The sequence below is a fragment of the Phyllobates terribilis genome, unplaced genomic scaffold (assembly GCF_046119375.1).
Source record: "Phyllobates terribilis strain yellow unplaced genomic scaffold, ASM4611937v1 Scaffold_13__5_contigs__length_258822181, whole genome shotgun sequence".
NCBI classification, from domain to species: Eukaryota; Metazoa; Chordata; class Amphibia; order Anura; family Dendrobatidae; genus Phyllobates; species Phyllobates terribilis.
Window position 1 is genome coordinate 117,304,264 of NW_027362773.1, and position 19,376 is coordinate 117,323,639.

At 43.4% G+C, this 19,376-nt stretch overlaps 1 protein-coding gene across 3 annotated transcripts in view; it reads right to left on the reverse strand.

Annotated features, from left to right (window-relative positions):
• CCDC88B (coiled-coil domain containing 88B) overlaps positions 1–15,263 on the reverse strand; it is a 95,364-nt gene extending 80,101 nt beyond the window's left edge. For 2 of the 3 annotated variants that reach the window (XM_073658498.1, XM_073658497.1), the window contains exon 1: positions 15,018–15,263. In XM_073658498.1, coding sequence (XP_073514599.1) covers positions 15,018–15,077 — 60 coding nt within the window. In that variant the 5' untranslated portion in view covers positions 15,078–15,263. Of the gene's footprint in view, positions 1–3,272; positions 3,412–15,017 lie in introns of those variants that run through there. The other variant, XM_073658499.1, reaches the window with a different exon arrangement.
• Between the last annotated feature and the right edge of the window lie 4,113 nt (positions 15,264–19,376).

Sequence of the window (19,376 nt, forward strand, 5' to 3'; positions counted from 1 at the left end):
GCGGCCCCTAGAAGGCGAAACGAACAGGCAAGGAGCGTGTTCAGACAGGCCTGGAAATACAGCCTCCAGGATAGGCAGACAAGCAAACACAGAAGGGGACCTGACACATTCAGAGTGAAAGAGCACACTGAATGAAACACAATGCTCAGGCATGGGTTAATTGGAGCAGCTGGGTTAAATACCAGGTGACAGACAGCAATAGGCTGAGGACGCACAAGGGGTGTGCCTGCAGCAGGTACAAAAAGCAGGAAGTGATCGGGCGCCGCCCTTAAGCAGCAGAAAGAGAAGCAAACAGACAGCATGGAGGGAAGCCAGAGAGACATTCTGGATTGGAGATCAAGTGCGCGCTCTTGCACAGTGGGAGATGGACCACTATGCAAAGACGCCGCCAGGTATGTTACACCCACCCATTATCACCGGGTATTGTGCGTCTAGAGACTGTGTTCTATACTGAATGTGGCGCCCACCCCAGAAGAACGGGCGCCATTATGTGCGTTATCAAGGACAACATAGAACCTCCCATCGTGGGCCGGGTCCCAGAATGGCGCCAAAAGCGGAGCACGCCCCAAGCAGCAAGGACCATGTATGTAGATGTGTCCATCAAGGTGGGGGAGCTGCCCCCAGGTGTGGCCGACAGCAAGCAGCCATGGGACCGCCCCAGAAAGTTGAGAGGAGGAGGAAAGAAGAAAACTGGGAGACAGGGTGTGGTCTCCAGGAGTCAAGACAGACCGCACCCGGCAGGCAAGATGGAGGGAGGTGAGCCTGGAACTCCAGCCTGCGGCCTGCAGCAGAGCGAGACACCTCTTACCCTGGGAAAGGTGATCTGTAAGCTGTCCCTGGAGGATGCGGAATTTCTCCACGCTGAGATGTGTGAGCTAAGTCAGCGGGTGGGAGAGGCCCAGCAAGCAGCCATCACCGGCTGGAAGAAGGAGGTGCTGGAGAAGATGAGGACCAGACGGCAGCAAGCACCGGACTCCACCGGCAGCGCCCCAGCCCCGGCGGAGCCTAACCAGGACCAGGAGGCAGAGAGCAGCACAGGAGCAGCCGCGGGAGCTGGTAGGAAGAGTTTCCCTGTCCCGGGCGCAGACAGCGCTGACCTGCTCCTAGGCCCCCTGGCGGAACCTCTGATCCTGGACGCCTGCTCAACCGACCTGCTCCTAGGCCCCCTGGCGAAGCCTCCAATCCCTGGCGCCGACTCCGCAGACCTGCTCCTAGGCCCCCGCAGTCTAAGGCTGATCACCCGGCTGGGTCAGCCTGCAGAAATCAAGTGTTTCCCCGGAGGGAGCACCACTGTTGAACTGTTTAATTGAAAGAAAAAGTTTAAAGACTGTATATAGTTACCCGGAAGGGTACAGCAGAGACACTGCAAGTTTAAAAAGTTCTGTGTGTGTGCATAATTACCCGGTCAGGGTACCAAAAACTGACAGGCTGAGGACTGTGAGCAGCCAAAAACTTTACCTGTAAATAGTTGCACTTCTTAAAGTGCCCCTTATTGGTTTTATACAACAAGACAGACCTCAGAACAAAAACCCGTTTCGCTTGGCCGAAGACGTGGTCCAACACCTGGATCACCTATGCCCTGCAGCCACGCCCAGGGCCTACGTTGAGGGTTTTCGGACGGGTCCCTCATGATCATCAAAGTGCACCTTACCAGTGAAAAGGACATTCGGCTGTGAACTTCACTGTATTTGATTGGAAATGTTTTATGTGAGAAATGTTTTATGAGTATAAAGAAAATGTTCTTTAAAGAGTTTTATATAGAAACCAGTAACGTTTAAGAAAATGTGCCTCCCATAAAGGGAAGAAAAGTTATGATTATTCTTATATGTGAATGCATTCTAAAATTTTTGCAAGTCTGAAATACCTTGTTTATACTCTGTTCCAGCCTGCGGATGTGCTGTATTTTACCAGGGGGGTATGTGGCGCCCCTGAGGGTTCAGTCGCCACAGAGGTACTGCATCTCACCCAGAGGTGTGGTATCTCACTCTCAGGTAAGGATAGAGTACTGCCGGACCCAAACACCTGCATCCAAAACTACACTACTCCAGACCAGCTGTAAGGGCAAGATGTGTCGCGCTTCCTGCTGAGCCCTGTCCCTGGCTGGAGTGGGGGGAACCAAAGTAGGGGTAACCATGTAGTGGGTGTGGGTGGAGGAAGTAAATCAGGGGAGCACTTGTTAGGAATAGTATAAAGAGAGAAGCCATCTTGGGTGTGTGTGTTCAGTCAGAGGAGGACAATGAGAGGAGCAGGAGCTCTGTTGGAACTCTGCGCAGGAGGAGGGCCTGAGGAGAGGCCCAGTACAGACTGAGGGAGAGAGGAGCAGGAGAGGCTCCAGTAACGTGGAAGGGACCCCAGGGGTACAGGAAGTGCTCGAGGCCACTCGTACGCCCGAATCTGCCAGGCGGTGGAGGGGTCAGGCCGCACAGAAGTGACCGGTCCCTAAACTAGCAGAGTTCTTCAAGTCTCAACTAGGAAACCGGAGGCTGTAGTATTTCAGGTACTGCAGCCACAATCCACATCTGTCTCACCAAGAAGGTAGCCATAGAGGGCCCAGGGGACAGAGAAGACGTCGCCCGACAAGGTCCGTGGTCACTGGATTGGGACACTAGGTGTGAGGTGCAGGGAGACGGCCAGAAGGAATACACAGAAGGGAGTCCTGCTATGTACTCTGGAGGTACCTGAGGGTTGGCTGAACTCCTGCCAGGTGAACGCAGCGCAACGTGGGAGGCTGTAAGCTCTACAGTGCAACCCGAGGAACTTGACAACTGTGAGTAAAACCCTGAAGACTGCACCCCACCGTCTCTGTCAGTTATTGCTGCTGCGCCATCACCCCCTGCACTACACCGCAACATCCATAACAACTCAGCACTGCCCTGGATCTAAGCTCTACCTGTGGAGAGCTAAACCAACTCTGCTGCATTAACAACAGCTCCAGAGGACCTGCTCCGCAGCGGCGGCTCCACATAGCCACATACCACAGGTGGCGTCACGAACTGTATATAAAAACTATAAATCCCCTGTAAATATTCCCCTTTGGATTGACCGCCCTGGGTCACGGACTGGATCACCGCCACTGTGACATCTCCCTTAGCAACGACCGGCCCGGCACCGAGTACCCACGGCCCAGGGGGCGCGTCACCAGCACTGAGTGAGCGCTGCCTCAGCCTCAGATTGACAAGCAAGACAAAAAAGGGGGTGGGGTGGAAAAGCGCAGTGCTTGTGTGAACCTGTATGGAAGTAGAATATACGTGCAGATACAGTGGTCTGCTCACCTGAGTGGGTTGTGCAGACCGCACAACCCAGGTTAAACAGCTACTGGCGCTGATAGCGCTGCCACGATGCCTTCAGTGTTTCCTCTGGATTAGCAGATGGAGCTTCCAATCATGTGATTCCGGGTGGGGTCACATGGGTGATGACATCATCGCAGGTCCTACAGGTCCTGCAGCTGAAATTGTATCCAGTTCTCTGCAGCCTCCAGCCACAACTCCCAAGGGAAAAGTGAACAGTGTGCAAATTGAAGTGGTCAGTGGGGCGCTAGAAACTGGATAAGGCGCTGGAAACATTTATATATGCATTTTTATATGTATGTATTTTTAAAGCATTGCCGTTAATGTCTGCATCTTGCATCTTCATAGTAAGTTTATAATGTGTAGTTATTGACCTGTAATGCTTTTTTAAGTCCCTTTGTTATTAAATTGTAATTGTCTTTTTAATGGTGATTAAGGGGTTAAGTACAAAATTCTCCCTTGGCACCTCCCATTGAGTTCCTTTGTTTTATGTATAAAAGTGCCTGTTTCTGCCATTTTCCCATAACTCCACCTGATGAAGGCAGCAGACCGCTGCAGAAACGCGTTGTGGGCATTAATACTTCAATAAAGAGGTTTGTTTTATCCTTTTCCAGCGTCTTATCCAGTTTCTAGCGCCCCACTGACCACTTCAATTTGCACACTGTTCAGATTGACAAGCAGGCACTGGCACTGGCCTTAAGGAAAATGCCCAAAGGAAGCCCAAGACCCCTTAAAACACTATGCAAGGTTAAAAAGAAACAAACAAGAGATAAATTATTTCCGAATCACAGGCAGGTTGAATCAGACGTTGGCTTTTGTTACTGCAGCCGTCTGATTGCAGAACTTCAGAAAAACATACTTTGAAAAGCCGGTCTGGGACCATGTGTTTCAGGTGACCAGTCCAAGGCAGATCCCCAACAGATCTCCCGGCCCTGCTCCCCTATACTGAAAGGTGTCTCCCCATGTGTGTATAGGGAGAGACCTGTCAGTCAAGGGGATCAGGGCAGGGAGAAGCTGTTGGGGACCAGCCTTGGACTAGTCATCTGAGAATCTCGGTATCTGGCCAACTTTTCAAAGTATGTTTTTACCTGAACTAAATATGTTTAGGAGTCCGGTTGCCACATTGGCATTGCCTCCCTCACAGGGGGTGATGCCATGCCTGGAAGCAAGGAGGGGTCCCCTTATCAGGTAACACCAGCATCCAATACATTTCCTGGCTCCAGACCAGAAGGGGGAGCTCTAATCAGGTTTCAGTGGAACTTCCCCTTTAAATTGGAGCCCGGAGGTGGGGGTTAGAAAAGTCAGTTGGAGACTGGAGAGGAGAGACGAGGGAGAACCTGGGGAAGGGAGCTGTGACCTAGCTCGCCCCAGAGAAAAGCGCCAGAAACCGGGCACCGGAGTCCGTGGTTGTTCGGGTACTGAAGTACCGGCAGCTAAATCCGGAGGGCGGGAGACTGCAGGTCTCCTGGCCCCGCGAAACACCCGGCGACTCAACAGCGTACTAGAGCCCGGAGCCGCCACGAAGGAGCCACACCGGAAAAAGGCTCGAGCTGCCTGCCATACGGGCTAGGATTTAACGATCACTCAGGAAAGAGGGCCGTAGCATAGCTTTAGGCAGCAGGGCCAAAGAGGACAGCGCAGAAGGAAGGCCTACAACCCCACCTGGTGAGGTGGATCCCAAATTGCTTCTAGGCTGCCCGGATCTCCATTACCTTCTGTTACCAGTGCCCCGGTCTGCACCATCAAACCTCAAGTAAAGGTAGAGGAAACCGCCATTCTTGTGTCATCTAATCATTGTCTGCACCCTCAGTCCTGCACCCCAACATCCACAATCCCCTACATAAACCATACCAGTAGCCATGGGGCCCCGCTCTACCAGTGGGGAGCAAATCCATCCCAGCTGCGTCACCAACATCCCCAGGGGTCTCTTTCAGTAGCGGCGGCGGCCACCTATAGCTGCATACCACTGGTGGCGTCACAAAACTTGTCCCCTAAATAAACTGTCCTTTTTACTGACCGCCTAGGGCCCGGGACCAGGTCATGCCCCCGTGACTATCCCAAGGAACCAACCGATCCGGTGGCGAGTACCCCACGGTCCTAGGGGGCGTGTCACTTGCTATGTTTTATGTTTTGTTCCTAAATAAAAAAATAAATAAATAAGGTGTATCTAAGAAATGATTTTACTCAAACCAAGTGTATTATAGAGATGAATTTCTGCAGGTACAGGATACATTGATATCTCTTAAGACCATACACACTCAGGCATCATTCAGATGTAAATTTTTCTCAAATATGAGAAAAACTGACCCATTATTTTGACCAGACTTTAATCAGAATATGGTCCAAGTGTCATCAGTTTTTCACGTACAGTACAGACCAAAAGTTTAAAGATTTTTCTGTATTTTCATGACTTTGAAAATTGTACATTCACACTGAAGGCATCAAAACTATGAATTAACACATGTGGAATTATATACTTAACAAAAAAGTGTGAAACAACTGAAAATATGTCTTATATTCTAGGTTCTTCAAAGTAGCCACCTTTAGCTTTAATGACTGCTTTGCACACTCTTGGCAATCAAAGAATTTGATTTCTGAGGGAACAACCAACCATCCAAGGCTGCACCCAGACGTCTGTGTTGTACGCACATATTTTATCTGCTTTTTTTCATGAGAAGAACACGTTGCCATTTTAATCGATGGCGCTATTAACATATCCATCTTTTTTCACAGACTGTGCTTCCAGCGCTCAACAGAAGTGTTCAACTCCATGCACAGTTCACACTGAACAAGCTGCCGCTTCCACACGGTTCTCTGCAGCTCCAACACACAGACTGCTCAGCTTTGTTAGCTGACCCGTGCAGTCTCCATTCAGAGACAGACCCTTGCTTGTCTCTCACCCAGCTACAGCTCACATTTTGGCTGCTCACTCATCAGCTTCAACACACTGCACTTTGCTCAACATCCTCTAGCAGACTGACTCAGGGTGAACCCATTTCCTGGTTCTTAGTCAAAGCTAGTCATATGCAATTAATCAAGATCTGTAGTGCTAAAATTTAACCCAGTCCTACCTGGCTTTGCTACAACATGGACGTGTGAATGAGGCCTCATGTGTACAGGGACTCGCTTACTCTGAAAGGAGGGTTAGGTTTATTATCTTCCAACATCAGATCCTTCCATTATCCCATGAGATAAGCTGCCACCAGAGATAGCTGTCTCATTAGACACATGATAAAACTGAAATAACTGCTAAGCCACCCATGACTTCTGACGAGCCTTTATAGCTTTTGATCCCTCTAACAATTCAGGCATTTTCCTGTCTGTCGCTCTCAAAACGAAACTGTTTGGAGCTTGATTTTCTGACCTTGCTCTGTTGACACAGGGGAATAAATGATTCTTCAATCATATGGTCTAGAAAAGCCAACAATCTGAGAAATTTAAGATAATAAATGGAGGCTTCTTGGTGGTGACTAGTGAGTGTGCTCGTTTAATCCTTTAACTGAGCATGCTCGGGTGCTTACCGAGTATCTTTGGCGTGCTCATTTATTATGTTCAAGTCCCTGCGTCTGCATGATTTATGGCTGTTAGGCAGCCTCAACATATGTAAGGATTCCCTAACAAACAGGCAATCCCTGCGTGTGTTGAGGCTGTCTAACAGCTATAAATCATGCAGAGCAGGGACTCGTACACCTTGCTCATCACTAGTTGTTACTACCGTCAGGAGCAGGAAGTGGCTCCATCATGCATGAGTAGACCCACCATAGAGATGGTCAGAACCCCACAAATTAAAGTTGAATGCTGGGTTTTCCAGGGTCATGCCCTGCTGGCAGCTTTCAGAACCTCTTTACAGGATGGACCTGTGCTGCACACTGCTGGTTCTGGGAAAATTTCTGTAGACGGAGAGAAACAACTTGCATATCACAAGAACATACACGCGTGGTCAAAATTGTTGGTATCCCTCCACAGAATGTTTAAAAAAAATTAAACTCATGAAATAGGACTGGACAGAAATGATGAATTTCATTTTTTTTTTTTAATTCTGTGGAAGCAGGGTTGAAAAGCAATGTCTGACTTTCATTTGTTCATTTTCATAGATTTTTAAACTACATTGCATGCGAGTTGGAAGAACGCTACATAATTACCTTTATTTGACATGGTTTACATGACTTTTTACCGTTTTGTGGCTCACAATTACAAATAATGGATTTTACTGAAAATGTTTATGCGCTCACATGACCCATTACATAGAAATGTCCCTCAATTCATCGCAACCATCACGTTTGTAAATTATTATCTACTGAGTTATGGAACTTTTTGTTTTTGTAAGAAGCCACAACTTCTGTAAAAAAATTGTTTTATTATAGAGACGTTTGCGGAACGGATACTGAACTAGGGGAATAGGGAAAATGGTTTGCTTCTGCCTATATGCTCCATTAATTTACAATATGAGGAAATATTACCTGATCGTCACAGGTGCTATAGCCCTTGGTTCAACAATTATAAGGGCTACAAAATTTCTAAAGAAAAAAGTAGAAAGTAACAGTGGCATTGTTAGCAGCAAAAATCCGGTGACGACTCACATGCCCCGGACTTCTGATTGGTTGACCTTGTTCTTCGGTGAGGGCCACTTCGGTGAGGGCCACTTTGAACTGTATCGGAAACAACATGACTCCGATACAATTGGATCACGTAGTAGACCACCACTTCTTGCATTGCATAGGGTGCTGGCAACCCATGCTACGTCGCTGCTCTCACTGACTATAGATTCTAAGTTTTATTGGATACAATTGCCAAGACTTTGTAGAGTCTAGAAGATGACATAATTCTGCTCAAGCTTTCCAAGTGCAGAGTCTCAATCCTGAGTGCAAATACTCCACTAGTAAAGCTGCATTAACCATACTCAAGACACATTTCTAAACGATCTTTGGGGACATTTACTGCGTGACTGACCATCATCAATACTGGCAGCCAACGCAGAGCCCATAAGGAGTGATGCCAGCTTTCCAAAAACTCCACATCATGCCCTTTCACCAGTGCAGAAGGCTTTGCAGAGGGGCGTCATCAATATGGTTTGTAAAGGTGAAAATAGACGGCTCCACATAGGCCGGTACTCAGGGCTCAAAATCTCACCACTGGCCTGGTGCAAAAGAAAGAATAGTCTGGCTCAACTAATTTTTCTTTAACGGTCTTCGGCTCAGTCTCGAGCCATGGCGACTTAATTGATGAACAATCTATAGGAAGATCAATCTTGTGCAAGCCTAGATAGGACCACCAGGGTCTTCTCCACCGTTATCTTGATTGTATCAAGCCATCGGGTTGCTGGTCTTCCTCTTCGCCTTGTTCCTTCTATTCTTCCCACCATGATGTCCTTCTCCAGTGATTGCTCTCTTTGTATGATGTGTCCAAGGTAGACAAGTCGTAGCTTGGTGATCCTTGTTTCCAGTGACATGTCTGGCTTGATTTGTTCCACAATTGATTTGTTTGTTCTTCTTGCCATCCATTGCGTTGATAACATCCTTCTCCAGCATCACATTTCGAAAGCGTTGATTCTTCTATCTTGCTTCTTTATAGTCCAGGATTCGCATCCGTATGTTACCACAGAGAAGACTAAACTATGTACGGAGCCGTGTCTTCGCCGCCAGTGAAATGTCCATCAATTTGAAGATCTTGTCCAGTAACTTTAATGGCTCAATGAATGTATATTAAAATTTCTTCAATTCTTTATTCTAATGTGTTTAACCCCTTTAAAGCCCATGACGTATTAATACGCGTCTGTGCCCTGGGCTTTAAGAGCCTGACCCGTATTAATATGTCATGGCGATCGCGCGCGCACACAAATTTTACAATCAAAAAGTCAAATGGTGCTCCTTCCCTTCCGAACCCTGCCGTGCGCCCAATCAGTGTTTTTTCCCCACATATGGGGTATCTGCGTGCCCAGGGGAAATTGCAAAACAAATGTTGGGGTCAATTTTTTCCTGTTACCCCTGCGAAAATAAAAAAAATTGGGTCTAAAGTAACATTTTTGTGAAAAAAGTTAAATGTTAATTTTTTTCTTCCACATTCCAAAAATTCCTGAAGGGTTAATAAAGTTCTTGAATGTGGTTTGGAGCACCTTGAGGGGTGCAGTTTTTAGAATGGTGTCACTTTTGGGTATTTTCTGTCATAAAGACCCCTCAAAGTGACTTCAAATGTGATGTGGTCCCTAAAAAAATGGTTTTGTAAATTTTGTTGGAAAAATGAGAAATCGCTAGTCAACTTTTAACCCTTATAGCTCCCCAATAAAAAAAAAAAATTGGTTCCAAAATTGTGCTGATGTAAAGTAGACATGTGGGAAATGTTATTTATTAACTATTTTGTGTGACATATCTCTCTGATTTAAGGGCATAAAAATTAAAATTTTGAAAATTGCAAAATTTTCAAAATTTTTGCCAAATTTCCGTTTTTTTCACAAATAAACGCAAGTGATATCGAAGAAATTTTACCACTATCATGAAGTACAATATGTCATGAAAAAACAGTCTCAGAATCAGGGGGATCCATTGAAGCGTTCCAGAGTAATTACCTCATAAAGTGACAGTGGTCAGAATTGTAAAAATTGGCCTGGTCATTAACGTGCAAACCACCCTGGGGGGTAAAGGGGTTAAAGCAGGTACAGCAAATTCATAAAAAATCCATACTAGCAACGCGTTTCTGGTCAAGTGCCTTACTCATGGTGTCCTCGATATGATCTTTTGGTTTGCACAAAAGACCATCGTTCTCGGCAGCTCATCGTTCTATGTAAACAGGTCTTGTGCTGCTGAGAACAATGGCAGCCTATGATATTAGATCAGTGCGCATCTGATGCCAGGTCCGCTGGTGTGAACACGCTATTCAGTGACCGTCAGTCAGTAAATATTTACGAAATGGAGATCATTTGACTCTGAAAATTTGTCAAATGTGAAGGCACCCAAACTTGTGGTGATTGTGCACAGATGACTGCATTAGTCACATTGTTGATAATTCGCTTCTGGTGACACAAAGACAAAATGAGGAAGGGACACAGATGGACATATAATCCGATGTTGCAACCTGCTTTTAACTGCAGTGTGACCACTTGTCCTGACTTAAAGTCACCGTCCTTTGTTACCGCGTTTCACAACAATGTATGATCTTTGGAAGTAACCAAAAGTTTTACTATCTTAGTGCAATATCCTTAATATGTTTATACATATAGTTATATTGATTCATTATTTATCCACTTGGATTTATTTATTATAAATATGATGATAATTATATTTATATTTATTTATTTATATATTTACCCTTTATGCAATAGCACAGTGCACTTTTTTGTGGATGTATACACGTAAGATACATTTGATTTTTTCGCATGTGATACCTGTCCAATTAATAGGTTAACATATTTTACCCTAAGTGTTCTCTGTATGTGAGTGTCTTTATCACCTTTCCCTTTTGTTACTATTTTTGTGTGTTTTTACTATGTTTTTATTATCAAGTATTGAATAAAAGTGATAAATTGTATTATTATTTTTGGTGGATGTGTCTATCTTTTGGTTATTTGTTTGGTATTGACACAATCATCGTATTTACTTATATGTATTTGTTGTGAATGTATGATCTTTGTCTAGTATAATGGGCAAAAAGGAGAGGCGCTGAGCTCCTTGTAAGCCCCTCTTATAGAGTAACTTAAAGGGATATTACCATTTATTTTAATTAATGTACAGTATATATTTAGGTAGCCATAGTAAAAAATAAGCTATTTTGCTTTTATCAAGCCCCTAGTCCAAAAGGGTATGGAAACAAAAAGGCAAAGATATTTCTTAAATTCCTGCATAAAATACATTCATGTTTCAAATGCTGCCCAAAACTGGAAGATTCCTTTAAATAGGATCAGTCATCCCTTTTGACATATCTCTATTAGTAAATACTGGTATTTCCTATGAAATAACAATTTTGGAGCAACTTTTTCTCAAAAGTCAGCTTTGTACCATTCCTTTGTTATTCCCCTTGGAATGGATTTCTAATTTAGTAACTGGGTATTTTCTTTCCTCCCGGGTGTCACGGGTGTGTCAGGTTTGACAGACAGTCATTCTGGATCCGTCTGTAGAAGGTCTCTGTGCTTGGCCTTGCAGACACCTCCCTCTCTAGGACCCAGCGGTGATCTATACCTTCTGCTGCTAATTAACACACCCTTGCTGGATCTTTAAATACACTCAGTTGCTCCAGAGAATCGCTGGTGATAGAGTAAAGTCCTCTGTTCAGGTCTGGAGTTTTGGAGTCGGCAAGATTCTTCTTGGAGTTCCTTTGTGGATTGTAGCCGTAATCCTTCTGGTGTCTTCTTAAAGCTAAGTGTATCCCCTTGTCTGTTTCCCTTGTTTGTCTTCAGTTGCAGTGGTGCTGACTAGTGCTCACCCCTCCCCCTCCCTACCTAGGGCCTAGCTCTAGGGACAGCCAGGGCTAAGGTATCCTGCTCGGTGATAGGTGCGGAACCTATTTAGGGACGTTAGGGGCGTCAGGGTGTTGTTAGATTTACCTAGGGGTCTCCACTCTCCCTTTCCCTAGTTGCTTGGCTTTCCCCCTTTTCCCATCATCGTACGCTGGGTCCTTCCCATACCTAGCATAACACCGAGTCTCTCCACAGTCTCACACTATCAGCACTGATTGAACAGTGAAGGAGCAAAACATCACAGTGAAAAAAAAATGGTAATGTCCAATTGTTAATGTAACCACGCATTTCCAGGTAGAAAAATGGAGGATTGGGCACAGCTCAGAGCAAAACTTGCATTTTCTATTATGTGTATTATATGAAAAATTCAAGTAATTACTAAAACAAGATGTATTAATAAGACTGAAGGGTCATTGAATGAAAACACCAGTGCTTCAGGATCTGCACTAATAATTCACATTTAAAGAAATGTGCAGCACCCTTACTCATGGCTTTCATCCAGAGATTGTCCATGAGAAACCACCAACACGTTTCTGGTGTGTATAGCACCCATATTCGTGGTGTATATCCAGGGATTAAGAGAATTATTCACTGCACACTCGATGGGTCAAGCAGAAGTGAAGATGTTTATTTATAGTGGTACAAGTGAAACATTCACATAAAAGAAAATTGCTTCTTGATTGTGACTATAAATAAATTACATTTCAATTTGGTGAATTTTTTTCAAAATGTCACAGTAGAGGAGTAAGGAGAAGCCAGAAGCATGAAGGTATTCTTATAGGATGCAACGCTGCACCACTTGTAACACTGTAAATAAACATCTTCACTTCTGCTTGACCCATTGAGTGTACAGTGAATAATTCTCTTGATGTATATTGGGATCCCACTCCCATTTCACGTGCACCTCCAAGAAACCTCATGTGTGCACTCCGAATATATACTATATCCAGAGATTGTCCACTAACGCGTTTTGGGTGTGTGTAGCACCCTAGCACCCTTACTCATAGCGTATATCTACAGATTGTCCATGAGCAACCAACAATGTGTTTAGGGTGTGTGTAATACCCTTACTCATAGCGTACATCTAGAGAGATTTCATGAAAAACATCAACGCGTTTCTGGTGTGTGTAGCACCATTACTCATAAAAACATTTAAAGATTGTCCATGAGAAACCACCAATGTGTTTGGGGTCTGTGTAGCCCCCTTACATATAGTGTACATTCAGAGATTATCCATGAGAAACCATCAATGTGTTTTGGGTGTGTGAAACCATATACGTGATTCTGGTGTTTTTAGCCCTCTTACTCATGGTGTACATCTACAGATTGTCCATGAGAAACCACCAACGCGTTTCTGGTGTGTGTAGCAACCTTACTCATGGTGTATATCCAGAGATTACCCATGAAAAACCACCAACGCGTTTTGGGTGTGTGTAGCAACCATACTCAGGGGGTACATCTACAGATTGTTCATGAGAAACCACCAATGCATTTCTGGTGTGTTTAGCAACCTTACCCATGGTGTACACCTACAGATTGTTCATGAGAAACCTCCAACGCGTTTTGGGGGTGTGTGCAGAAACCATACTCATGGTGTACATCTACAGATTGTCCATGAGAAACCACCAAGGCGTTTCTGGTGTGTGTAGCAACCTTACTCATGGTGGATATCCAGAGATTATCCATGAGAAACGACCAACGCGTTTTGGGTGTGTGTAGCAACCATACTCAGGGGGTACATCCAGAGATTGTCCATGAGAAGCCACCAACACTTTTTAGGTGTGTGTAGCAACCTTACTCATGGTGGATATCCAGAGATTGTCCATGAGCAGCCGCCATGCGTAAGAGTGCTACATGCACCAGAAATGCATTGCTTGTTTCCCATGGACAATCTGTGGAAGTACAGAAACTACTGATTAAATGATTCTTAAATAATCATTGCAGATTTTACCAACGTCTGAGCTGGATACATTGTTATTAATATTTTATGCAGAAAGAATCAGCATATCTGTCATACTCGCATGATCAAGAGGAGGAGTGGTAACGTGCAGAGTTTATCATTAGTGCGCGCCAGTTTTCTTTTGCAAATTAATGGTCTAAACCAGTAAGAGTTGGCATAAGTTTTCTTATTTAGCAATATGTGGCGTATCGGTCACACAGTCTGCACCACTGTGATAATTTTGCCGCATCTACAGACGACCTGGACTACATTTCCACTGTCTTAGTAATGTCCTCTAGTGTTTTTTTTTCCCTTCCTTGTCTATTCCACGTACACAATGGGGTACACACAGATGGAGCAAAGCTGTCGTGTCGCTGTTTGTTTTGTGTATTTGTATAACTCCTAACCTTTAGTAGTTTGACCTATATTCCTATGCAAATCCACAAATAAGATATTGTGATATTTGTTGTACTATATGACAAGCTCAGCTCCGCTATATCTGGGGACAAATAAAACAGCAAATCTTCAGCAAATAATAAATGGCAGTAAAGTCGTCCGAAACGCGTTGAGATCTGCATGATTAGCATCTGGATGTACGGAGGGCTGATGAGCCTGGAGGGGGAGTGGAGGCGACAGAAAACGTCTGAAAATGATGAAATGGATTTGCTCAACATACAATTTCCTCAACACTTGCTGCACTAATGATACATAGAGATATGTGAAAAGTATGATATGCAATAATATACCACATTTCAGGGGGAATATATATGGACGCATTATTTCTAGAGAAAATAAAAAGTAGCAGTGGTGCCAACGCTAAAGATCTGGTGCTTGTGCCGGATTCCTCCGATCTCCAGGTGAGCGTCACTTTGAGCTGTATCGGCATCAACATTAAGGTAGAGAAAGGGGCCACAGTGCTGCCCGTCCTGTATGCCGCTGTAGGCCTACAAGATGTCAGCGCCCTGGCACAAGCGGCACAATGATGTCACCTGTGCCCGTCCTTGTTGTGCAGGGGCAGAAAAGAGGATTCGATTACTGGAGTATAAACTTTTTCGTGGCGGATGGCATTATTACTTTTCGAGTGGGCAAAAAATGGACATCATTACTTTTAAGGAGGAATTAATACTTTAAAAAAGGGGCATTATTTGCTCTACTTGGGCGCTGATGGGACATTTTTATTGGGATAGTTTGCAGAGATTGCAACCCATGTTTCGCCGTTGCATTGTGCACCCCCAGGTGGCATTGTACTGACACCTCTGATGATGTGTGTTTCTATACATCACACTAAATTAATCCATCTATGATTTTTGCATAAAGACAAAAATGCAAGACAAGGCTTTCTTACCCATGTGACCAGAGCTCCATCCATTAGGTGGTCAATGGTTGGACCCTGTTGGCCATCCATGTCTTCCAGTTGCTGTGTAAGTAATCAGGTCTCCTCTGCTATCTCCCTGGTACTTTATGAGACATTTTATCCTTGTCTTGTTGCTCAGTCGTCACCGTCTCCCCTATGTCCTCTGTACATTATACTTCTCAGCGTCACTGTGGTTTCTGCAGATAGATCAGTTCCTCTCTCTTAAGTCCTGTATCCTCCCTCTTCTTACCACAGTCACCGGAAGTTTTCCATTGCGCAGTCGCAGAGTTTGGCCCAAGATAGGACGACTTTAATGACAGTAGGTGTATACCCGTAACCACTCGTATAGTATATGGGACGCAGAGTATTTCAGAGATCACTGTTCCCTTTGTGCAGTTTCTACAGGACAATGCCCATCAGGCCTCATTCAAGGCTCAGTTCACAGGTTACATATTTGATGTGGATTTTATGCATATATTTTTAGTAATTATTCAATCATTTATTTGCATTTTTTTTAGAAAATACACAGAAAAAAAAATGCAACAAAAAAATGCAGGTCAACAGTTAAACCTGAATAGATCCTATAGAAGAAGGAAATACCACAGGTTTCAACAAGTATATAACAAAATACCTCAAACTATACAAAGTAGACCAACAAAGAGGTATAAAGAACTACAATTTAGACAATTATTAATACATAATTTTTATTGAATACATGAAAAAAATAAAAACAGACAACAAGACCAAAATTAAAAATAAATGTAAAACATAATTAAAATAAGAGTCAAGAGGGGGAAGGGGGATGCTCACAAAAAATGTAGTCCGATGGGTCCATCACATAGATTTAATTGCTATGTAAATTATTCATAGTCACCATTTCAACAAACATACTCAGCTAGATATGGCGGTATAGTGTCAATATATACCAAGAATGTAAAAAATATATAAAGTGCCAGTGCAAAGAATATATTGATTATCAATAGTTATTATCCAAACTTAGAAAGATTAAGTAAAAATAATATAATAATAACAGAACAATAAGTGTTGAATTATTGCTATAAATACCGCCATATATAGAGAAGCACATTAATTAGCCCAAAGGAATCCCACACTATTATAAATTAGGCATATATAGTCACTTAAAAAGTAGAAATGTGATGGCAATAATATATATACTATACATATTTCATTAAACATAAAGTGCTTGTGCAATAAATATAGGAAAAAACTAATTTAATTCACCACAGAATATCCATTCAGGAAAGATTAGCTGCCATACATTTTCTTAAATTCCTGCCATATGCAGGCTCTCACTAATGGGGAGGTCCTGAGCAATTCATGTAATGCATCCAAATATGGGAGACCACATCAATATAAAGGGAGTACTCAGTGAACATACCCTGGCCCCCTCACACCACTAGTGAGAAATCTATGTGATGGACCCATCGGACTACATTTTTTGTGAGCATCCCCCTTCCCCCTCTTGACTCTTATTTTAATTATGTTTTACATTTATTTTTAATTTTGGTCTTGTTGTCTGTTTTTATTTTTTTCATGTATTCAATAAAAATTATGTATTAATAATTGTCTAAATTGTAGTTCTTTATACCTCTTTGTTGGTCTACAACGGTTAAACCTGCCCCAAATAAACAAGTGAAAACTGCACCTAAAAAGTGTTTCCAAAACGCACCAAAAAACTAAATTTTTGCACAGAAGCTGCAAAAAAAAATAAATAGTGCAAATATGTGATTGAAATAAAGTGCACTTGACTGTTAATGTAAAAAAAAAGCTACGGATTTTATTTGCGGAAAATCAGCACCATAAAAAAGTGTGAACCCAGCGGCAATCTGTAAAAGTCTACACTCGTATGTCTACTACTTGGATTTATGCGGGGCATTAAATTATTGCTGATGGCAGCACATTTCCCAGGGCAAATAGGGAATATGCTGCCGACAAAATGCATACAGCCTAGGGACCGATCGGAGTAACAGGGCCACTAACGAGTGCTGATCAATTTGTATATAGTCAATTAAAGCTCTTTTTTTTCTGATATATTAAACAAAAATTCAGAAACTTCTCTGGAGAAAGTGAAAATTTTTCAGCAACAAATCTGAGGTCGCCCTACCAGCAGCAGATATCAGGTGTATACACAGTGCTGCATCGGGCGCTATTGACCAGAGCATCTCGGCCGGGATTGATCTGGCACAGATCGTGGCATTCAACCCCCTGGATGCTATGGTCAATAGCAACCACAGCATCCAGGTGGTTGATAGAGGGAATGGAATCCATTTGTACCCAATTAGGCATTGCAGCCAGAGGCCAAGAAAAGGCCTCAGGGTCTGCCGGCTACGGAAGCCTATTAGGTCCTACTAGAAGCAGAGTCTAATAGGCTGTATATCAGTGGACAACTGATCTTTATTGTAATGTATTATAAATAAGTAAAAGAAATATCAGATCAAATTATGTTCAAGTCCCATAGTGGGACTAGGTAAAAAAAAAAAAAAAATTTATATATATATATATATATATATATATATATATATATATATATATATATATACACACACACACACACACTGCTCAAAAAAATAAAGGGAACGCTCAAATAACCCATCCTAGATCTGAATGAATGAAATATTCTCATTGAATACTTTGTTCTGTACAAAGTTGAATGTGCTGACAACAAAATCACACAAAAATCATCAATGGAAATCAAATTTATTAACCAATGGAGGCCTGGATTTGGAGTCACCCCCAAAATTAAAGTGGAAAAACACACTACAGGCTGATCCAACTGTGATGTAATGTCCTTAAAACAAGTCAAAATGAGGCTCAGTATTGTGTGTGGCCTCCACGTGCCTGTATGACCTCCCTACAATGCCTGGGCATGCTCCTGATGAGGTTGCGGATGGTCTCCTGTGGGATCTCCTCCCAGACCTGGACTAAAGCATCCGCCAACTCCTGGACAGTCTGTGGTGCAACGTGACGTTGGTGGATGGAGCGAGACATGATGTCCCAGATGTGCTCAATCGGATTCAGGTCTGGGGAACGGGCGGGCCAGTCCATAGCTTCAATCCCTTCATCTTGCAGGAACTGCTGACACTCCAGCCACATGAGGTCTGGCATTGTCCTGCATTAGGAGGAACCCAGGGCCAACCGCACCAGCATATGGTCTCACAAGGGGTCTGAGGATCTCATCTCGGTACCTAATGGCAGTCAGGCTACCTCTGGCGAGCACATGGAGGGCTGTGCGGCCCTGCAAAGAAATGCCACCCCACATCATTACTGACCCACTGCCAAACCGGTCATGCTGAAGGATGTTGCAGGAGCAGATCGCTCTCCTGGAGGTCATTTTCCAGGGCTCTGGCAGTGCTCCTTCTGTTCCTCCTTGCACAAAGGCAGAGGTATGGGTCCTGCTGCTGGGTTGTTGCCCTCCTATGGCCCCCTCCATGTCTTCTGGTAGCGCCTCCGGCCTATGGACACTACGCTGACAGACACAGCAAACCTTCTTGCCACAGCTCGCATTGATGTGCCATCCTGGATGAGCTGAACTACCTGAGCAACTTCTGTGGGTTGTAGAGTCGGTCTCATGCTACCACGAGTGTGAAAGCACAACCAACATTCAAAAGCGACTAAAACATCAGCCAGAAAGCTTTGGTACTGAGATGTGGTCTGTGGTCCCCACCTGCAGAACCACTCCTTTATTGAGTGTGTCTTGATAATTGCCAATAATTTCCATCTATTGTCTATTCCATTTGCACAACAGCATGTGAAATTGATTGGCAATCAGTGTTGCTTCCTAAGTGGACAGTTTGATTTCACAGAAGTTTGATTTACTTGGAGTTATATTCTGTTGTTTAAGTGTTCCCTTTATTTTTTGAGCAGTGTATATATATATATTATATATAAAACATTTTCTCCATCTGCAATGACAGTTTTTCAATTAAAAATAACTGTAGTGTAGTGTACTGCAATGCCAAATAAATCACAAGCCCATACCTTCATTTTAGTATTCTAAAGTTATTCCCATATAAAATGATATGTCAGATTTGAAATAAGGGGCTGTGCCTACAAGGCAAAAACTGTCTGCATTATTAAAGAGAATGGGTCATCAGAAAATGCCCGATAGTTTAAATCAGGTTTTTGTGTTAAATAAAAAAAAAATGTTGGAAATGGTTTTTTTTTTGTACATCACAATCTTTATTAAAAATAAAAAGTAGAAATCTTGCAATTCTCACACTGGTCACTGGGGTAATTTTAGATTCTAATTTTCTGTTTCGGGAAAACGTGCGCATTAGCCACAATGACCCTATCTTTTGTATAGAAACATCTAATGAGCATGTGCAAATG